Source organism: Dermacentor albipictus, chromosome 1 (assembly GCF_038994185.2).
Source record: "Dermacentor albipictus isolate Rhodes 1998 colony chromosome 1, USDA_Dalb.pri_finalv2, whole genome shotgun sequence".
Lineage (NCBI taxonomy): Eukaryota > Metazoa > Arthropoda > Arachnida > Ixodida > Ixodidae > Dermacentor > Dermacentor albipictus.
In genome coordinates, this window is record NC_091821.1 from 207,083,120 (window position 1) to 207,108,573 (window position 25,454).

Consider the following 25,454-nt stretch of genomic DNA (forward strand, 5'->3'; position numbering starts at 1 on the left):
GCTGAGAGTGAAACTACACATTAGAAAGTTCGAAATTAGGGGGCCCTAACACTTCTGTATCCCTAATCTAAAACTCTATTTTCTACCAACCCGCCGTGGTTGCTCAGTGGCTATGGTGTTGGGCTGCTGAGCACGAGGTCGCGGGATCGAATCCCGGCCACGGCGGCCGCATTTCGATGGGGGCGAAATGCGAAAACACCCGTGTGCTTAGATTTAGGTGCACGTTAAAGAACCCCAGGTGGTCAAAATTTCCGGAGTCCTCCACTACGGCGTGCCTCATAATCAGAAAGTGGTTTTGGCACGTAAAACCCCAAATATTATTATTATTATTATTATTATTTTCTACCATGTTCTAGCATGTGATCATTCTCTGTGATCCACTTGTGTCTGCCTCAGTGTTCGTGTAGCACTGACTTATGCCGCTAGTCAGATGTTCTCGTGCACAGCGCACAAAATCATGCGACTGTCAGCAGAAGTACACCAATACCAAAAAGTAGAGGAACAAAAAGGCGGAGCCCGTAACATATGCGTCGCACGATCCTCCAGCTCCTGTATGGGATAACACAGGCAAAGGATTTTGCTTGCGGAGGTTAGACAAGGCAAGCGGAGAGAGTGTCCTTATTGGCGGTGACATTCGCCTCCTGAAATCATGTGTTCGCGGCATTGAAATGTTTATACCTCGACTATTAACGAACCAATTTGAAAATTTTTTGCAGTAGAACGCTTCCAAGAGGGTATGTAACAACTTCCAGCAGATAACTAAAATTTGCTATGTGGCCTGGTGAGTGGCCCTTTAAGAAGCAAAATCGAGCTGGTGGGCGACGCCAGAATACAATGCCACCAAAGTGAAACATGATTTCACCTCATACCGCCTGCCGCAGGCAATGGCACTGTGTTTTGGTTATCGCTTATAAAAGCATGCAGTACACTTCCAGCTGCACTATGCCACTCATGCTGAGACAGATAGATGAAGATGCTTATCGTGATAGGGTTGGTGGCAGTAACTCTGAATGTGACACACAATGGCCCGCGAGTAGATTTGCTGTCACCAGAAAAGGAAAGTGAATATGTGCCGGCATTTTCACGTGTATGCTGGCGAGTACTGTGGGAAAGCTACCATTGCGGCTGCCTACTACTCTCGATCCTGCATGCCGTGCGTCTTTTGTTGCTCACATGGGATCTAGCACCTGGAAAATGTATCGCAGTTTGTTGATGTACTGAATATTGATGGCTGAAAGATTACGTTTTCTGGGTACGAGCTAAGCAGTAAAAAAGAAGCGCAACTGCATTGCTTCATTTTTGTGTTGTTGAGCGCGAAACTACACATTAACACAAACATTGGTGCCAGGAAATCATGTGAATATGGTTCTGCTATGGCTATGAAACCCCACTTTATTGTCCCACACACATATTGTCTGCTTTTTGAGATAAAGCTAATTAAATCTTGTAAACCCTTCGAGTTCATGAAAAGTTATTTGTCTGACAGGTGTGTAATTTATTTGTAATTTATTTTGACATTGATATTAAGGTCTTTTCACGCACTTTTTTTTTTACTTTCAGCTCATTGGCAACCTTTCTGATAAACTGCTGCCTTTCAGAGCACAGAATTTTCAAGAAATCTAGTAACATTGCTAGTCACACAGAACACTTTTGCTGTACACACAAGTGGGCACAATGTCTGCCTGATATATTAACTTTTGCACAGCCCATACTTCTATTGTACTTTCAGTGGGTCACTAGAAATGTTTGTCAGCTTATCTGATGAGACCCTGTGTGGTTTGGCTTACTGCCTCAGTCTCTTCCTATTACAGAGAACAGCATAGGCGATGGCCACCAAAGTCATATACGTATAGGTGGTGATTGCCACAAATCATTACAAGGCAAAGCATTTCAAATATAATCCACACAATAAAACTGCTGCTGTATCCATTTTGTCTCTTTTTGTTTTTGTGTGTATTGAATCAAGACTGCAGTTTGAAAGCTTCTGAAAACAATCTTTTACGGAACACTAAAGAAATCTGACTTTTTGTGTGCAGCAAAAGGAAGCTAAAAAAAAACTCGGAACTCAGAATTTTTTTGTCAATAATAAAGAGCAGCCTTGCCTTTGATAACAAATAAACTTCTAAAATGCCTACTCTTATCTATGCTGTATGTTCTATGTTAATTTGCTCCTAGGTAAGCTAAAGCAAAATGCACATCTGTACTGATGGTTTGTTTTTTGCACTACAACTGGCACATTGAGCTGTTACCAACCTCCCCTGCTGTTGCAAATGGTCTTCTCAGGAACCTATAGTTAACAGATAGTGACTGCCTCACAATTGTGCATAGTGTGTATATACATAGTGTGTAAACAGGGTGTCCTAGCTAACTTTAGCCAGAGTTTAAAAATATGTGAATGCCACGTAGCCGGACAGAACCAAGGTGGTGATGTTCTCCATTTCTTGGAGATACTCAGATTTTTTTTTTCATTCTGCCTAATTAGATAGTCTTGATTAGTTAATCAACTTCTCAAATACTATAATTTGATGAGAAGTGTCAATGAGAAAATTGTAGAGTGACATGAAAAACTCCCAATACAGCTTTTTGTTGCTGAATACGTGCTACATACGTGTTTTTCTGAGCGTGAAAGAAGCCCACAAATGCACGCAAAATTGCCGCGTGACTGGCCGCTCGAGGCACTTTGCGTGTATTCACCGGCGTGTATTCACAGTGCCAGTTTTCCCTCCGATAAGTTTGTATGAAACTATGATCTAAATTTAACATTATAGATATTGTCATTCAAGAACATTTCATGTCATGTATTTTAATAGAAGTATGTGCGTAACATTTGAAAAGAACTAAACATATGGGAGGCCTGTGCAAGTGTTCATGTAGGAGGCACATAGTATAAGGTGAGGATGTGAACAATGTAGCAAGCTTTTATTGTAAATTGACTTTCTACTAGTTGTCTCACATAAAAACAATGCTGTGCTGTAATACGCCATGTGCTTGTGAAGATGTATTCAGTTGCATGCTAGACATACAAGACATCTTAAATAAGTGCTTGATATGCGGTGCCTTCAGAGCTGTGCTTTCACTATCTTGATTTAAAATGGGATGTTAGCTACACAAATGTGGCTCGCACAGATGGTTTACGCTTCTTCATGGACACATTATTCATGGAAAATTACAATCGGAAAGTGTTTATGTGAAACTTCCATTACCTCTTTCATTTTTACATTTAGGGTCTATTAGATAGTTTGTTTAAAGTAAAATCACTGATGCAAATCTAATTTAGGATATGTCACCTACATCTGAAAAACTTCTTATTGAACCTGTGCTGTATGTTGCAATACTAGTGTGTGTAAAGCATTTTAGTAAAACAAGTTGGAAGGTAGAATGCTCGGTGTTTGCTCTCGATATCAGTAAGTTTTCATGTTGTTGGTTCGCTTCTTTCATTGTTTTTCTCAGTGTTTTATATCGGGCATGTGTTTCAAGTAACTGGATAGCTGCTTTCTAAGTATGCTAGAGGTGAAATAGTTTGTTCTGGTATCTGACTTTTCTGTACGGAATTATAGCATAGTCCACATCCTGTCAACTTGACATAGCTTGCTAATTGCAAATTCTTAATCAGTTCGGCAACTGTATGCTTTTTATGGTTCTGAAGATGCAAAGCATTTGATGAAACTAAATTTCCTATTGACAGAATTAATTGGCACCTGAAAGGAATATTGGGATAGTCAATACAGTCATACAAGTGCAAGTTCATTTAGTTTGATTTTCTACGGCGCTTCTCTTTTGGAATAGTAATCTTGAAATTTGTCACTCAGTCCGACGAATTTTGCATTCTGAGGCAGTGATGTCAGTCTGAAGGTGCAACTTATTTATTTATTCAAATAACTCGCAGGCTCCTTTACATGGGAGCATTGTGTGAGTGGGACAATATACATGCAAATTGCAAAAGCATAAGAACAAATACATCGGTGTAAGAAAAACGATGTGCAGTTGTTAGCGACAAACAAGCAGACATTATACTCTTAAAACCAAGGAAAGCAGTTATACAAATTTTAGGTTTTAGAAATGTGGCTATATAAAAACTGAACTTAACTTGGCTCAGAAGTAAACAAGAGCACAGTTTTATACATGTAATACAACATTAGAAAATGTTTTGTTTTGGTAACAGCACATAAAAACAGATATTAGGTACGTATGGTGGTTATCATGTTTTTAAGGTTGTTTCCTCTCTCCCCCTTTTCTTTTTCACCATACATTTGCGAAAATTCAACTGTTATCAGCTCCACCTTGCTTTCAGATTGGCACACAGTGTGTTTATGAGCACAGGCATTCCTACCTGAGAATGCAAAATTAGATGCACTAGATAGCAAACCTTGGAAGACAGAGCGTATAGAAAAATTAAAGATGAACTTCCCTTAGGATACGACCGTCTTAGTTTCAAACATAAATTCATTACTTTAATTACTGCCCTTATAGTGTGCAATAAAGTTAATACAGTTCAATTTCAATATAACAATGTTGTAAAATCAGCACTTCGGGGGGCGAAATGCGAAAACACCTGTGTAACTTAGGTTTAGGTGCACATTAATGAACCCCAGGCGGTCCAAATTTCTGAGTCCCCCACTACGGCATGCCTCATAATCGAATCGTGGTTTTGGCATGTAAAGCCCCATAATTTTTTTTTTATTTGCACTTCACTATATGGCAATTTTTCTATATTGAAGCTCAACCTTTTACACAAAGTGCGGTCATCGACCAATTCTTTTATTTGGAAAGGGCAGCAAAAAATGTCCAAAAAGATCTAATCTCAATACAAAAAAAAAATGTTTTGTTCAGCTTGAGAACCAGCGACCACTTTTTGGGGTTTGATGCTATATCGACGAAGTCCTCTTCACAGTTGTCATATAACACATGGAAAGCCAAAAGAAACAGGTCCAATGCACTGTGGTTGTCGGTGCAAACAAAACTTTTATCTTAATTCCTCCGCGATGGCTTGTGAACATAATCTCTAGTGTTGCCCAGAGTGGTACGACACCAAATGCTATCTTCACTGAACCAAACTGCTGCTGACCACACAGTCTGACGAACGCAACATCAAAACCCATTGGACGCTGCAAAAAGAAAAAACTTCCCTTTTAAATCGCATGGAAGCGAGGCAACAACTTGAATTATGGCAACTTTTTTCATGCCCACCACATTTTCCGTTTGGAACATCATGCACACATTGTTGCCAAAATTTAGCAATATCAAGGTGTCCTAAATTTAGGTTGTTGGTATGCATTGGTTCAACAGAAGTCTTATAACATCAGCTTTTAACAGAACACCCACATAGTTTTGTAGAGTTTCTACCGGTGCTGCGGGTAAGTGCAAGCAATACCGAAAAATTGGTCGGTTACTTATATAGAAAACTTGTTGCAGGAGTAGTGCACTCTCTGGAAAGTGTCTGTTAGATTAAGCTGCTTTTGCTGGGAATTTGTCATTTTCTTCAACGAGTTGAAGATAGCTTCTTTAGACTTCAAGATCACAGAGAGCGACCTCTATTGTCTCCCAAAACAGGTGGCAGCATCCTTTTTCTCGCCTGTCGAGGTTGTTGCATCATACAAGCCTTGTCCGCAAGCGAGAAGGCATTGCGTTTGGTAGTACTACTGCATTACTGCACTCATGCTTGTCACTTGCCACACAGTGATAAAAGAAATTGGATGCTGAAGCAGGGTACTCGTGGAGTACAATAATATGCTGCATAGAGTGCGCAATACAATATACCAATACGTTTGCCCCCCGGTGCCTCGGCTCGACTGCACTCGCCAGCTTATGGGCTCCAAGATAGAGCGGTGCATCTCGGAGGCCATGACCAGCTAAATTCACTGCTGCCAGAAAAGGCACTACTTCGTTTCGGCAGCCACACACTCTTGCGCGGTGTGCAATTTAAAGATGCGTTTGCAAGAAACTGCATGTAATTCAACAATTTCACCACTGGCACCTGCAGTAGTTTTCATTTATTACCTCGGACTTCCTTTATGCCGTCGGCAAAATTTTATGTTGAAATAAAGCATGCTTATTGTATTGAGGCTAAAAATATAGTGCTCTATGGACATAGTGTTTTAAAAGTTAAATACTTTGGTATATAGAGAATTTTATTGCATTGAATTTTATTTTATCTAGGTTTTGCTGTATACACTTTCTAATATCCTCTGCACCCGGTGTCCACTGTTGTGCAAGCTGCATTTACATAGTTTGCATAGCGTTTTAAATAAAATTAGTGATAGCTTTAACATGAAATGACAATGTTTGTGTGTATTGTGGGGAGTCTTGCATGTACTCTTGGGACAAAGGAACGATGACAACACAATCGTGCGAACAATCACAAGGGCATTTATTGCACCTTTTGTACACTAATGCCTGCTAGCTGAATTGCTATCCACAGAACATGACAATGGGTACGTGACAAATCTAGGAAGTCCGATTCACCGTGACTGGGTATAGAACGAATGTTTGCCCCCATGCTGGACACCAACACCCGGTCGTTCACATGCACGGTCATGTGAACAGTGGCGTGTTCGAACAATCATGTTCGTCTATTCCGGTGTCCTGCTCCTAGGCCTCGCGAGACGGTTTCACAGAAGCATGGATCGGCACACGCACAGAACGTCCGTGCCACTTACCAACCCCGAGCCAAAAAGGAAGAGCCTACTCCCTGTTGTGTCTGACTAACCCCGCCGTTAGGTGACGTTAGCTGCGCAACACTCGCGCCATCTCTCGTAATATGCTGCAACCACACCAGCTACGGGGAGAAGCCGGATTACAGGAGGCATGAGAGCCATGCAGTGAAAACGAGATCAGGGGACGCGTGAGAGTCGAGCATTCCCACAGTATGTATGCACTCCCCTTAGCAAAAGTATACGACCAAGGGATTATGCGAGAAAGCAGATTTTCTTCTCCACTGTGGGGTTCTCACCCGTGCTCTTGGGACAGAGTAACAACAACACAGTAGTGCAAACAATCACAAGGGCATTTATTGCACCTTTCATTGATCAATGCCTGCTAGCCGAGTTGCTATCCACAAAACATGCCGATGGGCGCGCAACAAATCGCGAAAGTCCGACTCACTGCGACTGGATAGCGAGTTAATATGTTCGCCCCATGCTGGACACCAACGCCTAGTCGTTCGCGTGTACGGTCACACGAACGATGGCGTGTTCGAACGGCCTCGCGAGACGCTCTTGTAGAAGCATGGCTCGGCGCACATGCTAAACATCCGCACCACTTGCCGACCCGAGCCAAAGAGGAAGAGCCTTCTCCTTTCCGCACCCAAGTAACACCGCTGTTAGGTGGCGTTAGCAGCACAAAATTCCCGCCATCTCTCATACTGCTTCAACCATACCGACTGGCGTGGGCACCAGGACACGCAGCGAAGCTGGATTACAGGAGATGGGAGCTATGCGGGAAAACAACATATCGGGGGATGCGTGAGAGTCGTGCGTCCCCACACTGCAGATAGCGAACTTTTCAGTGCACTCGTCATCTTGTACGTCTCAATTACAAATTCAGCAAGCATGTGGCTCGCATACTTTTGCTCACGAGTACACATGATTCATTTCAAAACGAGTTATTTGAAGCTCTTGAAAATTGCCTGCAGCAGATAGCACAATTCTAATGAAGTTGGATTGCTCAAAGAGGTGGACACCACCTGCTCAAGAAATCTAAATGCATGATTGACTAAGTTTCACTTACTTTTTAACTGATGTGTTTACAGCACATATTGCAGACTATAAATTGTAGCTGGTGAATTCGCAAGGCATATCATCACTTTGGAAGAAATTCTGAAGATGCCAATTTTCGGTTGTGAATTACTAAAATGTGTCGCAAAATTCATTGGCATTCCAGTTATTTTTGTCCTGCAATCTATAAAAAACGTAGTTAACAAAGTGCGTGGAACACAGTGCATTTTACTGCAAGTTTGATGGCATGTATCTCAAGTGTTCCTAGTTTCAAAATTAGTTCCAAGTGGGTGTGCTTTAAGAACTTCCTGCCTTCAAGTTGTGAGCTTCAATATGCACCTTAAAAGTTATTAGTTTCAAGAACTGGCAGATTCCACACTTATGTTCAAATCTGGGTTAAGTGAAGATTTCTTCTATGTTTGTGGAAGTGCTAAAGCAATAGTTATGCATATGTAATACTAATGACAAGAAATGTTTGTACAAAGTGAAGCAAATGTAATTTTATTCACTTTTCTTTAGCCGGCTTCAATCTCCTGTTGTCGACTTCAGTTCTGTATAGTTCAGGGCTCCTCGCTAAATGCATGCTTGAGTCCCATTTTGTTCACTTTAACTCCTTTCTTCACACTCGGCTGCTTCTGTTGCCAACTTTTCAGAACTTCTATGTAGCCGACTTCAATTTTCTGTTGCCAATTTATTGAGTCTTGTTCTGTTTGACTTTGAGCTCCTGTTCTGCTTTTTTATTTGGGATGTGCCCTTTCTGAGACATGGGCCAAGAATGGGCACATACCCACCTACCCAAGTTGTCTATTCAGTGGCACGTACACAGTGGCCCAAGTTGTCTCTTTCGGCGGGCCTCATAGTCAGATCGTGGTTTCGGCGCATAAAATCCCATAATTTAATTATTTGGGCACACACCCAGTGGTCCAAGTAGTTGCCCACTTTGCAAGAAAGTACCCTCAAAGTGGGGAAAAGCGGCAAAGAAAGATTTTAAAGAAGTAAATTAGTGTAATTTTGTTAGTTATGCATTTCAGTTTCCTTGTGCACGTAATATCTGCCTCTTTGAGCAGTCCAGCTCAAGAATAAGAATTGCACTATCTGCCAGTGTCACTTTTTTTAAATTCTGCATTGCTCATTTTCAAACACACAGAGGGTGTCTGTGCACGTGTTTATGTAAACTGAAAGTTGTAAATGCCGAGACTTCTGTTTGAAAAATGTAGTAGCGATCGTGTGACCAAAAGGGAGTACTGATCAAAAAGCACAGTTGGGTCAGTGAAATGTTTTACAATAAGGGGAGAGAACTGTGAACCTCTGGTGCATGTATTTCACCATAGCATTGAGTGTTTTATGCAGAAGGTGTAACATATTCCCTTTGTTGGCAGTGTGAACTGTGCAGGTCAAGGCACTGAGCATGCAGGGCCATCGCCCTGCAACTCTCCTCTATCCTCGGCACCAGCATCACCCTACGAATCACCGCCCACATCAGGCTGCAACTCGCGTGCCACATCTCCTTGGACTGGTGCTGCTGTGACCAGGATGCATTGGGATGGCACACCATCATCAGTTGAAGAGCTGCTACACCGAGCACATCTGAAGAAATATCATCATCTATTTAAGAACTGCACGCTGGATGATGTAAGTTGAGTTTAAGATATGCATTTTGGCAGGATTGCCCATCTAGTGGGGCTAAATAAGAAGTTTATAACATCTCCTACCAAAAAGGGGGAATTAATAAATGCAAGGTTTTAGAGAACTGAGTTGCTCCTTCCTCCGTTATTAACCCCTGAGGAGGAGCCAAGTTGGCCTCAAAATGTTTGGTTTAATACTTTTTTTATGTTTCTTTGTATGCCAGTGAGGCCACAGTGATTAAGTAGGTGGTGTTTTATGAAAAGTTATGCATGGACTGGGTGTCTGCTATGAACCATGTCTGCTGGTAACCTGTTGTTGCTCTTCTCCTATTTCTGCTCTCATGCGTCGGCTGCCTTTTGCTTTACTGCAAGTGCACGGATAATAAAAACACATAAGGTGGTAATGCATTATATCAGTCTTTAAATGGCAGGAGACGGATTCTTAAGGTTTTGGCAGAATTGATTTAGGTTTTAAATTGCTTTGTCTGAGCTTTGTTCCGCTTTTTTCAATAGTGAGAACTTAATAGGTATGATAGGGCAGGCTGTATGCTATACTTATAATGGCCTAAGCGTAATTTATTCTTGCTGCATTTGGTTCCAGGTTCTAGCCATGAGTGAAGACAGTATGAAGCACAAGGGGCTTCCAGCCAGTTGTTCAAGGAGACTGGTCAAAGAAATTGCCTTGTTGAAGTAAGCAACTCTTACCCACTTATAAAAAATGGTGTAATCCTCTATTCTATATTCTCCTCACAAGCAGAGGATGCTTGCATATTAAAGTCTGCACGTGATTCAGTAAGGAGTGGAGCATGTATGTGTAGTGATGGATCATCCCACATGTTATGGGTGGTTGTTAGTGGTATCGTGTTCCATTGCTAAGGCTGCATTGCAGACCAGTCTGTGAGGCAGATGTCAGGCTGACTGACAGGCTATCTGACATTGCCTCAGGTTGGCCTGTAAACCTACACTCCCAAAAGCTGCACTGTAGTATTGCTTTTGCATCCATGACTCATTGCGCCCACAAAGTCCCTATTGCCATCATACCTTCACTGTCAAGCTCGCAGTGTTAGAAAGGCTACAAGGTGGAGTGACGACGCCTCGGGAGCAATAGAAATCCGGGACGATTTTTTTTTTTCTCTTGCTGAAAGGTGGCGTCGCAAAACCCCATAATTTTTTTTAATTGCTAGTGCACTTTTCTTTTTATACTAATACAGTGTGGCACTTACACCACAATAAAAAGATGTCAAAACAGTCAGTTACAAGCAGCCTTCCAAAACAAGAAATAAGATTATAGAAACTTGACAAGCTTCCACAGCTTCTGTGTCTAGTTTTCATCAGCCTTTTGGAGCTGCTTGCAGTACTGTTGCATTCTGATGCCCACCTGATAATGTAACACTTGCATATAACCATATCAATCTTGTGCTGTGACCACAGGGAAAAGATTGCAGTGTGCCCAACCTGCAGCCAGAGTTATGAATTCTGTGTTCTCCAATAGATAATTCGAAAACTCTGTACCTGGTGTTACATCTGCCCTGGTACTGTAGGACACGGCGGTGCCAGATGAGACTCTGCTTCTGAGATTCCTGAACAAGCAGTATAGCTAGTGGTGCCTTGAGTATCTGACTGATTCCTCGCCGGCACCTGCACAGAGCTTGAAACATCGCCATCAGTGACATGGTGATTTTTCCTGATGAGAGGGCAAATGCAGTTCCCAAGCGCTTTTCTTTTTTCAGTCTTAGTCATGTGTCTGGGGCAGTCCGGAAATGTTGAAAGGGCATCTTTCACCAAAGCAGCCCTCCTCAGCCCACTTAGAAGAACTTGTCCTTTGCATAGTGCTTCCCACTATTTTCTGCCATATCACATTTCAAAATGTTTCTCATAAACAAAATGTGTTACTTGCAACTCACAATCTTTAGTGGAATAACGTTTTGTCAAACTTTCAAGCCGTTCTCTTCTTTTGTAGCAGCAAAAAGAAACACCTGCGGGGCACGACTTCTGTCCCGAGTCACTGTGATACAAAACACTTCTTGCCCATCTCCTCTCCGTTCTATGAACTTATTCCAAACTCATAACGAAAAGTGTGCTCATCAGCAATTAGATGCTACCACTGCGCAAAGAAAAATGGCTGACGATCAGCATACCACTCAGCAGTGATAAACAGTGAGGTTAACTGAGGGCACACTAGGTGTCTCGTGGCACCTAGTGTGCCACGAGGCACCTAGAGTACTATAGGCGGAATGTCATTCCACCTGCCTAACACCTTGGTCAAGCCATCTATTTTGCTTTCCAAAGATGAAGCACCAGCAGAGACAGCACACCAATGAAGAAACAACAATGACAGGACAAGGTGCTACTTGCAAATGTTCCTTGAGGTCAAAAGCAGCTGAATATATAGCCATGGGGAGAGGGAGAAGAGGGAGCACTGAACATGTGAATGCACACGTGCTTGAACACAGAAGGTGTATAGGAAGGGAATCGTAAGATTAACCAAAATGTAAAACCTATCTAAAAACAAGCTTTCATTTCTGTAAATATTCAGAGACGGAGTGCTGACACAGGCGTCCCCTCTTAACCTGGTTGGCCTCCAACAGTTCACGCGTCACAGTATCCTTGCTTTTAAACATGATTGTTGTATCGTAAAATCTTGCTTCACATACTTGCTTATTTTCATTCTTGGAGGCCTTGCAATGAAGTGGCAAGTTTGAGCCATAACCATTTTTCAGCGAAAGCTTGTGCTCCCGCGGGCGTTCATTAATACATCGGCCAATTTGGCCGATATACTCTTTCTCAGACTTCAGTGGTATGCAGTATTGTTGAATTTGTTGAATTTCTATGTGCAATTTTGTTCTCTTTGTGTCTGTAATTCCGTATCTTAACACAATGTTTCCCACCTGCTATGATCTTGTGTACAAGATCACAGTATTCATAAATAAAAAAAATAAGGAAACCCCTTCTTCACACTTCACCAGGGTGTCTACCAACTGGGAAAACCGGGAATTCTCGGGGATTTTGAGTAGTCTGGAAAAACTCGGGAAAAACTCGGGGAATTTGTGCTTGTATCAGGGAAAATTAGCTGTAATTTTATTGAAAGCGTTGAAAGTCAAGGTAATGCTGACTCGAGTAACAGACAGGAATCGTAATGAATCATCTTTGACGCCCTGTCATCGGCTGGAGGAGTTGCCAGTGTACAGTCAACGATCGACTTTACGGATTCCCGATAATTTGGACGGTTTCGCGGCACCACCATGTACCCCATAGAGTCAATGTATCAGAACGTCTGATATTTCGGACGCAAGAACTATTTGCCGTCCGATTTTCTGGAGGTTTTGCCGTGACCGCAGGTCTGAAATGGCATTAATCAAAGCCACCACCGCTGCCATTTTGATTACCTTGTTGCCACCTCCAACCGGCGGTCTCGCACGCAGATCCGCTGGCAGCCGTAGCCACCACTGCGGCAACGTTAGACCTAGCTGCTTCGACATTCACTGTTAAGCTTCTTGCCATTGAGTGCCATGTTTTTCATTGAAAGAATTCACTGCTGTCAGCAATGGCCCTGACTTCGCCTTTGTGGTCCTCGCAATTGGCTTAGAAGCTTGGAAAGCACGGTGCATTGCATAACGTCGGTTCCCAAAAATCAGCTTTGCCTCTGTACAAAAATCTTGCATGGTGAAGCATACGCAAAAGTATTGCAGTGAAGCATAACAAGCGTGTGAAGGGGCTATTGCCATGGGACACAGTATGTTTTCCTTAATTACACACGCGTGCACTCGGTATTTCCTGTCACAGTGCGAGCACTGATATGCCTAATACGTTTACCGACAGGCCTTCACAGCTCTTTCGCATGTGCCCGTGGCGGTGTGAGCTCTTAAGGGCAGTAAATGACATGCATTTATTTTTTCCGAATGGCCGATTTTTCTGATGTTTTCGCGGGCCCTAGGGAGTTCGAAAAATCAGACGTGGACTGTGCAACTGACCATAAAGATGCTTCAAGTGGTCTGTGGGGCGAAAGAGTGGCGGAAGGAGGACAAGAACAGAAAGGACCTACGCATTGAGGAAGGAATGGGAAAGGAAGCGTGCTGCCGCCGATTTGAAGGAGCTTGAGCTCAAAAAACAGTGTTGGCTGATGCCGAGATGCAGGTGTCCCTCATCCAAGCCAAAATAAACTCTTCAAAGCAGTGAAACAAAACACTGAGGTGTCGTGCGCGGGCTGAGAGTATGTCAGGACAGTTGAGGTTGACTTATGAGCTGTTGAGAGAGAATCTCAATTTTGACAAAGTTTGGGCCTTGTACCAATGAGCTTGCTATCAGTTGATAGAAATAGCTCATATTCGAAAATATTTACTTCTGTATGCATCTCCTTTTTATTCATATTTGAGAATGCTCGACTCGATTTGCAATTTTTTTCGAAGACATTTTATTTGCTGTGCATTTTACTAACCGCTCCCTTCTATTCTCTTTTTGAATAACATAAACACTACTCCTTAGTATTCAAATTGGACTAAGTCGTTTCTCTTTAAATTTTTCGTATGCTTACTTAAAGAGGGACAGCATCGGGAAATATGGTTTCAGCCCGTCTTGACATAAAACAAAGTTCTGCATCACTCAGGGAATTATGCAAAGGCACTCGGGGAAAACCTGGAAAACTTGGGGAATTTAGAAATGTCAACTTGGTAGACACCCTGTTCATAAGAGTTTGTATGAGTGTTCTATTAAACATATAAACCTTTTTGTGAAGTGCAAATTTTGTGAAGATAAAGCAAGTATAATTAAGTTTTTATTTGAATTAGTAGGTGGCACTAGAAGCTTGAGTTTTCCTTGTTGCTATGTTTTTTGGCTGTCATCGCTCTTCAGATGTGTGAATTTCATTGCTCTTTCGCCACGAATTAGTTGTGTGGTAAATGCAAAAATTACTTTTTGCACTCCAGTAATGCAGTTAGATCAATTGTAGATCGGTTTAGCGTGAGAGTGAGCCATTGTTTTCAGCTACCTGCAAATATACTGAACATAGTGGTAGAAGACGTGCAGCACTGTTACAGAAACAGCATGACATACCTGTTCTTTCAGGTCATACTAGGCAGACAGCTCATCAATGGGAGGAGCTTACGCAAGGGTTGGCAAAATCTAGTATATCGTAAAAGACTAAGCAGGAACTGCTTATTTATGACAGGGTGCCAACAGACGTTGGTTCAATAGGCAAGGGCAATACTCGTGCACCACCACTATGTGCAAAAGGTGCTGATGGTGCTGAACAACTTCGCCAAGTGCCTCTTTGCATTGCATGCTTTGAATCCATTCATAGGAAGTCGTAATCAGCTCATAGCCTGAAAGGATGAAGCCCAAGGTGTGCAGAGGGACAACATGTGTCCCACCTTTGCTCATGGCCTGAAGTTATCAATGGGACAGGTGTTTTCCTGCTGATTTTTCAGATAATATTCTTGTATAGAAAAAAAAATAATATATATATATATATATAATCTATGTGTGGTACAGTTCATTTGGGAAAAGGTATAGCAGAAACCATAAGTAGATTTCTTGTGTCTGACAAAGGGTTAACTCTTTCGGGACCGGGGAAAAAACAGGCAATTCTGATGGGTGTCAAAAATTATTTTTTATTACAAATAGTCATTGCGCTATATTGCTGCAATGTTTATCAAAATGTAGCTAATTAGATGGTCTTTCATGCATAAAGAAAGGTTAGACTTAAAAGTGATATATAATATTTTTTAAAAAATCTCAAATTCAAGATTTGCTGAAAGAACAACATAAAAATGTTGGAAAAGTCATGGATATACCAGTGGAAAAACATAATAAAAATATTTCAAGATATACAAAATGTGCTACAATGCCTCGTTTCTTGCTTGTGAAAATTTGGCACGCGTATCTACAACTGTCTTTTTTTGTGTGTGAACTCTAGCTTGCACCAGTGGTCAGCCACTCAGGTCCCATGGTTCTTGTGCCACTCGACGAAGCAGTTCCGGGCAGTCGTAAAACACAAGTGAACTTGGAATGTGCTGCAAAAGACATTAGTTTTGAGCTCGATTTTCTTCTGCTCATAGCACAGCTTGCAGTTTCTGCGTTTTGCCACTTTTTCCGGCTTCTGGAGTGCATGTTTTGCGACGGGTGGTGGAGGCGTGTGTGCTTGCTTGGCACCGTCAAGATTCAGAAGCTGCCGAATGAGCTCTTCTCTAAAAGCTAGGTGGTCAAACCCGGCAGTGCGTGCCAGCTCAGGAATCTCTGGGTGCAATGTGCGGTGAGCTTGGAAGAGTACGAAACTGTTCACACATGCAATATCGATGCAATGGAAGAACAGAGTCTTCCACCACCGTACGCTTCTCATGAGAACATTATAATATCCAATCATTTGATCCGATTTATCTATGCCTAGCATGCCAGCATTATAATCATGGATCAGCAGAGGCTTTGTTACAGATATCTGAGTCCAGGAGTTTTGCCTTCTTTCCCTTCTTTTCGCGGTGACCGTGTCATTTGCAGTATGAACCGTGCTCATCATGTTGACAACACACCGGTCTTTCCACTGAAGGTACAGGATGTTCTGATCGCGCAACCATCGAATGTCGCCACGTCGAGCTTTTTTTTCCCACCGTGCATCCTTCAGTTCGGCAGGAAATCCTCGGCGATCCTTGCGTGTGGTTCCGCAAGCCAATGTTTTTCGGCTGAGAAGATGACTGAACAGGCTCGTAGAAGTGTAAAAATTGTCCATAAAGATCCTGTAGCCCTGATCAAGATATCTGTGACACAGCTGGCAAACTACGTCGAAAGCTAAGCCATGGGGCCCTGGCTGCTCACGCTTACCGGTATACACACTAAACTGCACAGTATATCCGGTGCCAGGGTCAGCTAGGACCCACAGCTTGTAGCCCCATTTTGTTACTTTATCTTTGATATACTGTCGGATGCCTGACCGCCCTTTCGATTTCACCATGCGCTCATCCACGGAAAGATCGCGATGTGGCTGGAAAAGATTCGCTGACACTTCGTTCATGTGCTGCAGGAGCCACCACATGTATCGGAGCTTTCCTCTTGAACTTTGAGTGACATCGTCCAAGTCTGCAACTTGCAACATTGCGAGTAGAGCTATGAACCGGTGTCCCCGCATGATCCGTGGTGGGAGCAGACCGCTGTACAGATCTCCTACATTCCAATACAGCTTCAGCCGAGGAACCTTCACAACGCCCATGTAAATTACGAGTCCGATAAACTTTAGCATTTCACTTGGGGTGACTTCTTCCCAAGATCCGTCGGAACAAGCATGCGTTGGTTTTTCCAAAATGTGAGTCCAAGCATACTTGTTCGTGTTGTCACAAATGGTTTCGATCACATTCATCGAGAAAAACAGAAGAAAGAAGTCCAGAGCAGTCAAGAATTTCTTTGATCCGCTTCGGAGTGCCACGCCCACTTCTGCGTCCAAGTACACGCCAGGTTCCCGTCTCGGCGAAAACTCAATCCGCTTCTGCGCTGGCGGCAGCAGATCACTACCGTAGCTTGTTGAGACCCTATCAAGTAAAGATAAAATAATGAGAACATATAGCGAGCCCGTTCACCTACTCCAGAGAGAACTGAATGTGGAACTATGCTCACCTTCGGCTACTAGATGAAGTCCGTGGCTCATCATCATCCGAATCGGAGTCCGAAATAAAATCGGAGCTGCCGAAGTCATCTTCAGACTCTTCGCTGCTCGGTTCATCAAAAAAATCCGTTGCCGAAGCAGCGGAATCGCGCGATTGACGGCGTTCTTTTCGAGCGACCGGACGCGAGCACGACGCCATTTTCCACTGCGTCCGCTGCCGCCGCAATCGAGAAAATTCTCTCTCGCGTATCGCCACCTGCTGGAAACGAAAGAAACTATGCCAAAACCGAGAGTCTAGTTCCTGACGACCTCCTAGATGGAGCTACATGTCGATGCGCGCGGAAATTTGAACGTGGCAGTGCGCGCAAAACGGTCGATCATATATGATCGATGGCCTATGGGCCGGTCCCGAAAGTGTTAAAGGGTCCCTGAAACGGTTCAGACAAATTTTGTAGCACGGCTACAGTAAATCATTTGCACCACATTTTGTGTGAAGCATCTCATATTAAGAGAGCTATGGATGATTACAAGTTGCCGTCTTTCGTAGCCATGCATTTTCTCCTCAACTCGTTCGCCAAGTGATCGAGGCTAAGCTCAACCTTCACTGGCTCTGCGCCATGATGAGACATCGTGCCGTCTACTTCCGGTTGTCTTGGAGCAAGCAAGCGAAACCTCTCCAACCTCTCTGCCAGGCACCTGGCAGTCGATCCCAAGCGATAGCTATTAAAGCAGCGTGCGTTGCGAGCATTCTGTCGCACCGGCAAGCATGTTTGGTATTCCGATAACCACAGGCGAGCTTGGTGTCTCGACGGATGGGTGGAGGCGTAAACTAAAGCCCCTCCATACTACTGTGATCAAGGAGCTTTAGCGTAGACGTACATAAGTGGCCTGATTAGTCTGCACAGTCCAGCCACCTGGTGGTGCAGAGCTTAACCAGCCAAACAAAGAGCTAATATTGCTGTAACCAAGCGTAAACCATTTTAAACATGTAGAAAAACAATGTGTTCATGATTACGTTTCTGCCAACAATTTACACCAGCAGCCAAATTGAATACATTTTGTTACTGCTATATTATCTCTGTGTTTGGTTGAGCTCTGTGCCGTCAGGTGGATGCACCGTGCAGACCTGCCTCTGCTCATCCCGTGAAACGCGCAGGCTGTCCACTTGTGCTCGCGTTTACCCATATACTGGACATGCGAAACAGTCTTGTTGTTGTAATCCTCCGGCATAAAGTGACAGTCACAAATGCACGAATCCTGGCTCCAATAGAATACCGACCATCCAATGCGCTGCAGCCACTCCTCTCATTTGCTGCCTTGCACAGGGACACAATGTTGCTACTTGACATATTGCCAGTCGTTATGCTTGCAGCCTACAACATAACAAAGGCAAACCATGGTGCTCGCGAAAAGAAAGATCGAGGCCAACACTGACCGCGAAGCTCTCGTCAACATGGAGCACGTAACACAAGCAGACGAGACTTGTTGTGTGCCAGAGGTCTTGAGTGAAGTGATAAATTGTCCTTGTGCATTCTCTTTCTGTTACTTTCTTTTTTATAGAAACAAATGAACTAACATTCCAACTATTGCAAACAACATTTGTTCGCCATGAAGTTGGAAAAATTATTGATATGCCCTGGGCAGCTAATCGGATAGCTTGCCCTACTGGCATCATATGGTCACCTCGTGTCACCTGGTCAGGGGTGCCGTGGTGCGATTGGTAGCGATGTACATTTTTAAAACTTCATAATTAATTACGCACTTTATGCGGGGCACTTAGATGCATCAATTAATAATCAGAAGGACCTATTTTAACGGCTCAGTATGTTTGTACAAAATCATCAAAATCATTTCAAGGTCCCTTTAAACTGCACTGAATACTTGGAGATTTTCTTCTCTTTATGGAGTTATATACTGAGCTTTGGTAAGAGTGAGACTAAGTGGTACCAAGGTCTTTGAGGAGCTGGATAAAGTGTCAAAGGGACTGACATTCGGTTTATATTGACCCCATTATTTTATAGTGTAATGGTAAGCAGAATTTTTAAAATATACAATTTATCTTGAAATAAGCATCTGGACACTTGGCAATATCAACATTTATTATTATTATTATTATTATTATTATTATTATTATTATTATTATTATTATTATTATTATTATTATTATTATTATTCACATACCCTAAAGGCCCCTACGGGCATGACATGGGGGGAGGGGGGTTAACAACAAAATATTTCAAACACAATTTGGGGGGAAAGGCAGTATAAAACACCGTAATAAATCACCGAATACAAGAAAAATTTTTTTAAAAAGAAAGAAATGCATACGTGATTGGAAAAAAAACACTGGGTACAAAGCATGTAAATGCGCTTACAATGCGTCAAAGGCACGAAATTCTGTTTTTACTCGACATGCGTAAAACTGTGCTTCAAACGACTTACAAATGAGTCATGATCATGTATAGAAGCAATTTCTTTTGGCAGCTTGTTCCAGTGATAAATAGCAAGAAAGAGCGGTGATTGTCGAAGGAGATTCGTACGCGCAAACATGGGACGCACTTTGAAGGGATGGTTGAGACGGGAAAATTCTTTGCTGGGGTTTGATACAGGATGCTGTAAAGGATGACGGGGTATGATACAATCTGTGGAAGTGGGAAAGCAGTACTAACAGTCATCGTTTTTCTAGAGAGAGTAATTGGAGGGACTCTTTGATGGCCGTGATGCTAGATGTTCTAGAATAGGTTTTAGTGATGAAATGTGCTGCTTTATTTTGTAAAGATTCAAGCTTGTTTATTAGGTATGTCTGATTGGGATTCCATATTATGGAAGCGTATTCAATCTTTGAATGAACTAGAGCTGTGTAAGCTAATAGTTAGTTGACTGATTTGCTAAATACAAATTTCGCCTTATAAATCCAAGTGTTTTATTCGCTTTCGAAATTATTTCATCTATGTGATCATTCCATGTAAGGTTTGAAGTTAAATGGTTTACTAAATATTTTAACGTAGACACATTCTCTATGCACATGTTGTTCATAAAATATGAACTTAAGTGAACGTTACTGGCTCTGGTAAATGTCGTTGCTTTTGTCTTAGAAACATTTATTTCCATTTGCCATTGCTCGCACCAAAATGAAATTTTGTTTAGGTCGGCCTGTAAGATATTAGTATCTTCAGAAGTGATAATCTGTCTGTAAAGAATGCAGTCATCTGCAAACAACCGAACCGTTGAGGTCAGGTTGTTACTTATGTCATTAATGTAAATTAAGAATAAGATTGGTCCAGGTGCTGAGCCCTGAGGAACGCCAGATTTAACTTGTGCTAAAGCAGAAAATTTATCACTTACGGAAACAAATTGGTAGCGATTGGTTAAAAAACTTGAGATCCAATTAACAATTTTACCATGTATGTTAAGCCGGCTAAGTTTCATCATTAAGCGAGAATGGGGGCCTTTATCGAATGCGTTCGTAAAGTCAATAAATATGGCATCGATTTTTGTGGAATCGTAAACAGCTTGATGAAGATCAGTGGTAAGTTCAAATAGTTGTTTAACAACAGCGTCCTCGCTGAAATCCATGCGGATTATTAGAAAAAAGATCATGTTCAGATAAATATTTCATAACTGTGGAAGATACATGCTTAAGTAATTTACCTGGAATACTAGTCAAGGATATAGGTCTATAGTTTGAGGCCACTGATCGGTCACCTGATTTGTATATGGGAGTGATACGACCGATCTTCCAGTCATCCGGTACAATTCCTGTATCTATTGATTGCTAGAAAAGGGCGGCTAACAAGGGAAATATTATAGGCTTAATCATTTTAAGCATCTTTGTGCAGATGCCATGTGGACCTGGCGCTGAGTTATTCGAAAGTCGATCGATGGCCGATTCTATTCTCTCCGGTGTAATTGTAAGGTCATTCATAGATGAGTTAATTGAAAGAAACCTAAGATTGGGTGGTACTGGGTTTTCGTTTGTGAATACAGAGAGCAATGATGTTAGCACACTGTATAAAACTAAGTGGAAACAAATACAGTCAATGTAATTGATATGAATCGGTGGCATTGTGGCCTCGTCAGCTGTCTTCGATGTATAACAGGCTACCGCACTAACTTCTGCACCAGCAAATACAGTAGAACTTCGTTTTCTTCCGTTTTGTAAAAAATCGGAGAAAAAACATACAAACAGGGAAAACGTAAGATCCAAAGTAACTAAAAAAATTTGACAGACTCAACTATTGTTGACATCTACGCAATGCAAAGTGTCGCGTGGATTGTTACGGCACGACACACTGACGCATGTCGAGGTGGTGGTGCTCAGGTGGCCCGAGATGCATTTTCTTGTTTTCCTATTGCTTGATGTTTTAAGGGGTGATGCTGGATGCCGCCGAAACGAAACGTAATACGCACGTCGCACTGCCTGCAGCAGGGAACGGCGGCGCATTTGGATTATCACCTACTAAAAGTGCACAGTACGCTACCAATGGCACTTTGCGCCACGCGCTGTAAAACAAATAGGTGAAGATGCTTATCCAAATAGATTTGGAGCTGATAGCTGTGAATACGGCATGCGGCGGCCCGGGCAGAAATTTGCTGGTACCAGAATAAGAAACTGTGCGCACCGTCGTATTTACGTGAGATGGGCGGCTATATACTGTTCTTGATCACACGCGCCTCGTACCTTTTCTTGTTCACATAGGATCTAGCAGCCGGAAAATGTATGCAATTGCAGTCTGCAGCAGGGAAGTCGGCGTGTTTCGGTTATCGCCTGTTAAAAGCGTGCGCTACGCTTTTGACGGCACCATGCTCTGTGGAACACATATGTGAAGATGCTTATTGCAATAGGATTGGCGGTGATAGCTGTTAATGCCGTATACGACGACGCCGGAGTAGATTTGCTGGCACTGAAATGAGAAACTGAGTATGCGCCGGCGTTTTCACGTGAGATGGGCGGGCGAATATTGCGGTGAAGCGGCGGCAGCAGCCAGCTATATACTATTCTCGATCACACGCACCTCACGCATTTTCTTGTTTGCGTGGGATCTAGCTGCCAGAAAACGTATCATATGATTGCAGTTTGGCGACAGTACTGAACGTTGGTGCCGGAAAATTGTTTTCCAGAAACTTATGAACCGACAGAAAATAAGCGTAACTCTGTTGGGTCATTTTTTTGTGTTCTCGATTACGAATCTTGGCGCCGGGAAAGCGTACGTAACGGGAACGTAACAACGAGGGTCTACTGTACTACGTTTTTTTTTTTTTAACATTCTCATGCATGTCAGTGCCTAATTTAAGAAGGCCAGTGGTGCAGACAGGCGTATGACTTATCGAATAAATTGCGCATATGTCCATCATTGTGTGGCATGATCTGTTCCCATACACTGTAATCTCACTGCATATTCCCAGTGCTTATATGTCTCTTAAATGTCCCTTATAGTTCGGCTATGCCTCCACCAATGTGGTAGATGTTTCTGAATAATATGTAAGGACAATTTCTACTGCAGTTCTTAATGACCTAAGCCAGAAGGTATTGCAACTTTTCATGTTGGGGAGTACCATGCATTGTTACCTCAACCAATGGGTGAAGGGTGGCAGAGCACTTTCTCTGGGAGAGCAAGACATTCAGAGAATTCAAACACCAAGGGTGCACATTTGGAATCTTAATGTGTCACAAGATCAGTTGCAGTAGCCATCCGCCACTCGTGTGGCAGTAGTTCTACCTGATTTGCAGGCCTGATAAAAGTGCACTGGACACATGCAGGAGCCACACGAATGGATTGCTGTGCAGCCGTGCTGTCAACGCCGGGACGGCAGCTGCCTTCAGCCATGCTAGCGGGGAGAGTTCTACCACATCCTGCTCTTCAGAGTGTTCCAGCCCTTCTCCTCCACCTGCACTCAAAGCCGTCCGCACTCACAGCCCGGCCAGTTCAGGCTCAGATGACAGCACTCAGCCGTCAACTGGTAATGAAAGGCATATGTTGCTTGGCTGTAATGCTGTTTGAACAGCTGTCTGACATTTGAGTGACTCGCCGCGGTTGCTCAGTGGCTATGGTGTTAGGCTGCTGAGCATGGAGGTCGCGAGATGGAATCCCGGCCACGGCGGCCACATTTCGATGGGGGCGAAATGCGAAAACACCTGTGTACTTAGATTTAGGTGCACGTTAAAGAACCCCAGGTGGTCAAAATTTCCGGAGTCCTCCACTATGGCATGCCTCATAATCAGAAAGTGGTTTTGAAAGTGCCTCATAATCAGAAAGTGGAAATATAACCAATGCAACAATTTTCAAAACCTGCACACACACAAAACTTGTAGAGTAAGCTGACTTGTGTATCTGACAATCAAAACATGCATCAGGATGTTTTCATCCTTCTATGTTGCAGAATGTTGAATGATTTAAAGGACACTAAATCTGTTTAGACTGAGAATTTATTCTTTGAAAATGATATTCTTGTTAATTTTGCAGTGAAAGGTTGTTTATTGGAAGAGAAAAATGAAATTCAAGAGTTTCATTTTTCGCATTTCTTGCCGAAACCGCAGTGTCAATACGTCAGTGTGACATTATGGATTTCAAAGTATTTTTTCGTATTTGGGCTGTTAGAGCTTGGTGAAAGTTCTTGAAACTTGCTAAATGCAGTCTTTGGCTCTTTAGAATACGATGTAGTTTATCTTTCCCGATAAAAAATTAACTAGGCCTCGGCAAACCCAGTCAAAATTATGACGTCATGGTTAGTTGGTGCGGGAACTTCAAGGCAGTGTCACCACCCATATTTCATTATTCCACCTATTCTGGCTTACCAAGCCTCTTCTCACGGTAAGAGTGCTTTTATTGTAGAAAGGTAATTTAATAATACGGGTCAAATTATTTTTTCTCTTTGGTTTCCCTTTAAAGAGGCCATGTACAGTCGAACCCACTTTTAACAATACCGGTTTTAACAATATATTGGTTATAACAATGAGAAGCTGCTGTACCATCAACTTTTGTATATTTTGCATGGTGTAATGACCCGCTTACTACAATGCCTCGATGCTGCATTATCGTTTATGACAATGAAGTCTGGCTGCTCGGTGTCCGAGCCGAAATGTAGTGAAATGTGAAATCCTTGGTAAAAAAAAAAAGACAACGAAAATGACACCAAGACAGCATAGGGTAAATTATTAGAAATGAAAGTGGATGAGAAAACAACTTGCTGCAGGTGGGGAACGATCCCACAGCTTCGCAAGTCCAAGTAATTTCCCCTATGTTGTCCTTGGTATCATCGTTTGTTGGCTTCTTATATGAATAATAAAAATCGAGCACCTCGGTTAACCCCCTTTCTTCATGGCCCAAGTATGCAATGCAGCATGACCATGTGAGCTTTTATTACAGTGTTAGCCAATGTGTTCTGTGAAGGAAGAGAATGAAAACAGATTTTTTGTCTTGTTCATCCAGTTTTCTACTATGTACTCACCTGTTTTACGGAACTTGTGTCCTTCAAATAGCCAACAGATTCATTTTATGTGATCCTCTTCGGATATTATTGCTTTACTGGGCAAAAAAACAATGTCGAAGCACAAAGCTTATATTTATCATGCTGGTTTCCAGCTGCAGTGACTGCTACGTTGAGCCACTCCATCGGCCTCATACAGGAGGCTAACGTAGACATAGCGTAGTGATTTCAGGTCTTTTAGACTTGTAATGAGTGAGAATGATTCCGGTGGCTGACGTCAATATTTTATAACAGTTGGCACTTGGGTAGATGTTTCGGGGTTGCATTAGGTTGGCTGTACACGAGCGCTCTTATATTTTCGATCTTACGCCAATTATAAGCAATTATATTGTGAAAATATTTTCCATTTCATGCAGGCAATTCACAGATGCCACTTCTCTTCATCGAATAATAACCACTTCAGACAAAATAGTTCAACACGTACAGACACCTCGGCTGGTGATGCACATAGCATGCTTGCGCAGCCAGGAGAAATTTCTGCATACTCTAGTTACTGCTGCGCTGAAAGGCTACATAGTGGTTCTTTGATGACCTTGTACTATAAACTGACATTGCATAAATTTCACGGAGAGAGAACTTAAACATCTCCAAACCGTTCCACGGCACATGATGGGAACACATTCAAGTAGTGTCGCACAGGCTCGCACAAGCCAGAGAGGGGAAAAGGCTCACTGATTGCCCTTTCCTTCTCACCCGATGAAAAGGTCTGTCCAATGTGCAGTGTGCCTGCTGCTGTGGTAGGTGTGCTGTTTTCTTTTTTCTGTTCCTTGTTTGTTTGCCCCCACGCGTCATCCTCCTCCATATAGTCGTCATCACTCTCCTTTCTGCTACCAATATTCAGTGCACAATTTGTCTCATTTGTCTGCAGCAATGGTCTGTGGCATTTTCAGGGGGCTGCATTATATAACTGGTATTTTGTCTATGCGGTTTAAGCGGTATACATATGCAATTACTTCTATGGGAGGGTAAACTGGAGCCAGAAAACGCCTAGTTATATCTGGTGCAGTACAAGTGGTCTAAGCTGTGTATATTTGTAAGAACTTA

At 42.6% G+C, this 25,454-nt stretch overlaps 1 protein-coding gene across 1 annotated transcript in view; it reads left to right on the forward strand.

The window, feature by feature from the left end:
* LOC135896707 (zinc finger CCHC domain-containing protein 14) overlaps positions 1-25,454 on the forward strand; it is a 72,054-nt gene that overhangs the window by 39,923 nt on the left and 6,677 nt on the right. Inside the window, exons 7-9 of the mRNA XM_065425198.1 lie at positions 9,092-9,344; positions 9,939-10,027; positions 22,684-22,883. Coding sequence (XP_065281270.1) covers positions 9,092-9,344; positions 9,939-10,027; positions 22,684-22,883 — 542 coding nt within the window. The remainder of the gene's footprint in view (positions 1-9,091; positions 9,345-9,938; positions 10,028-22,683; positions 22,884-25,454) is intronic.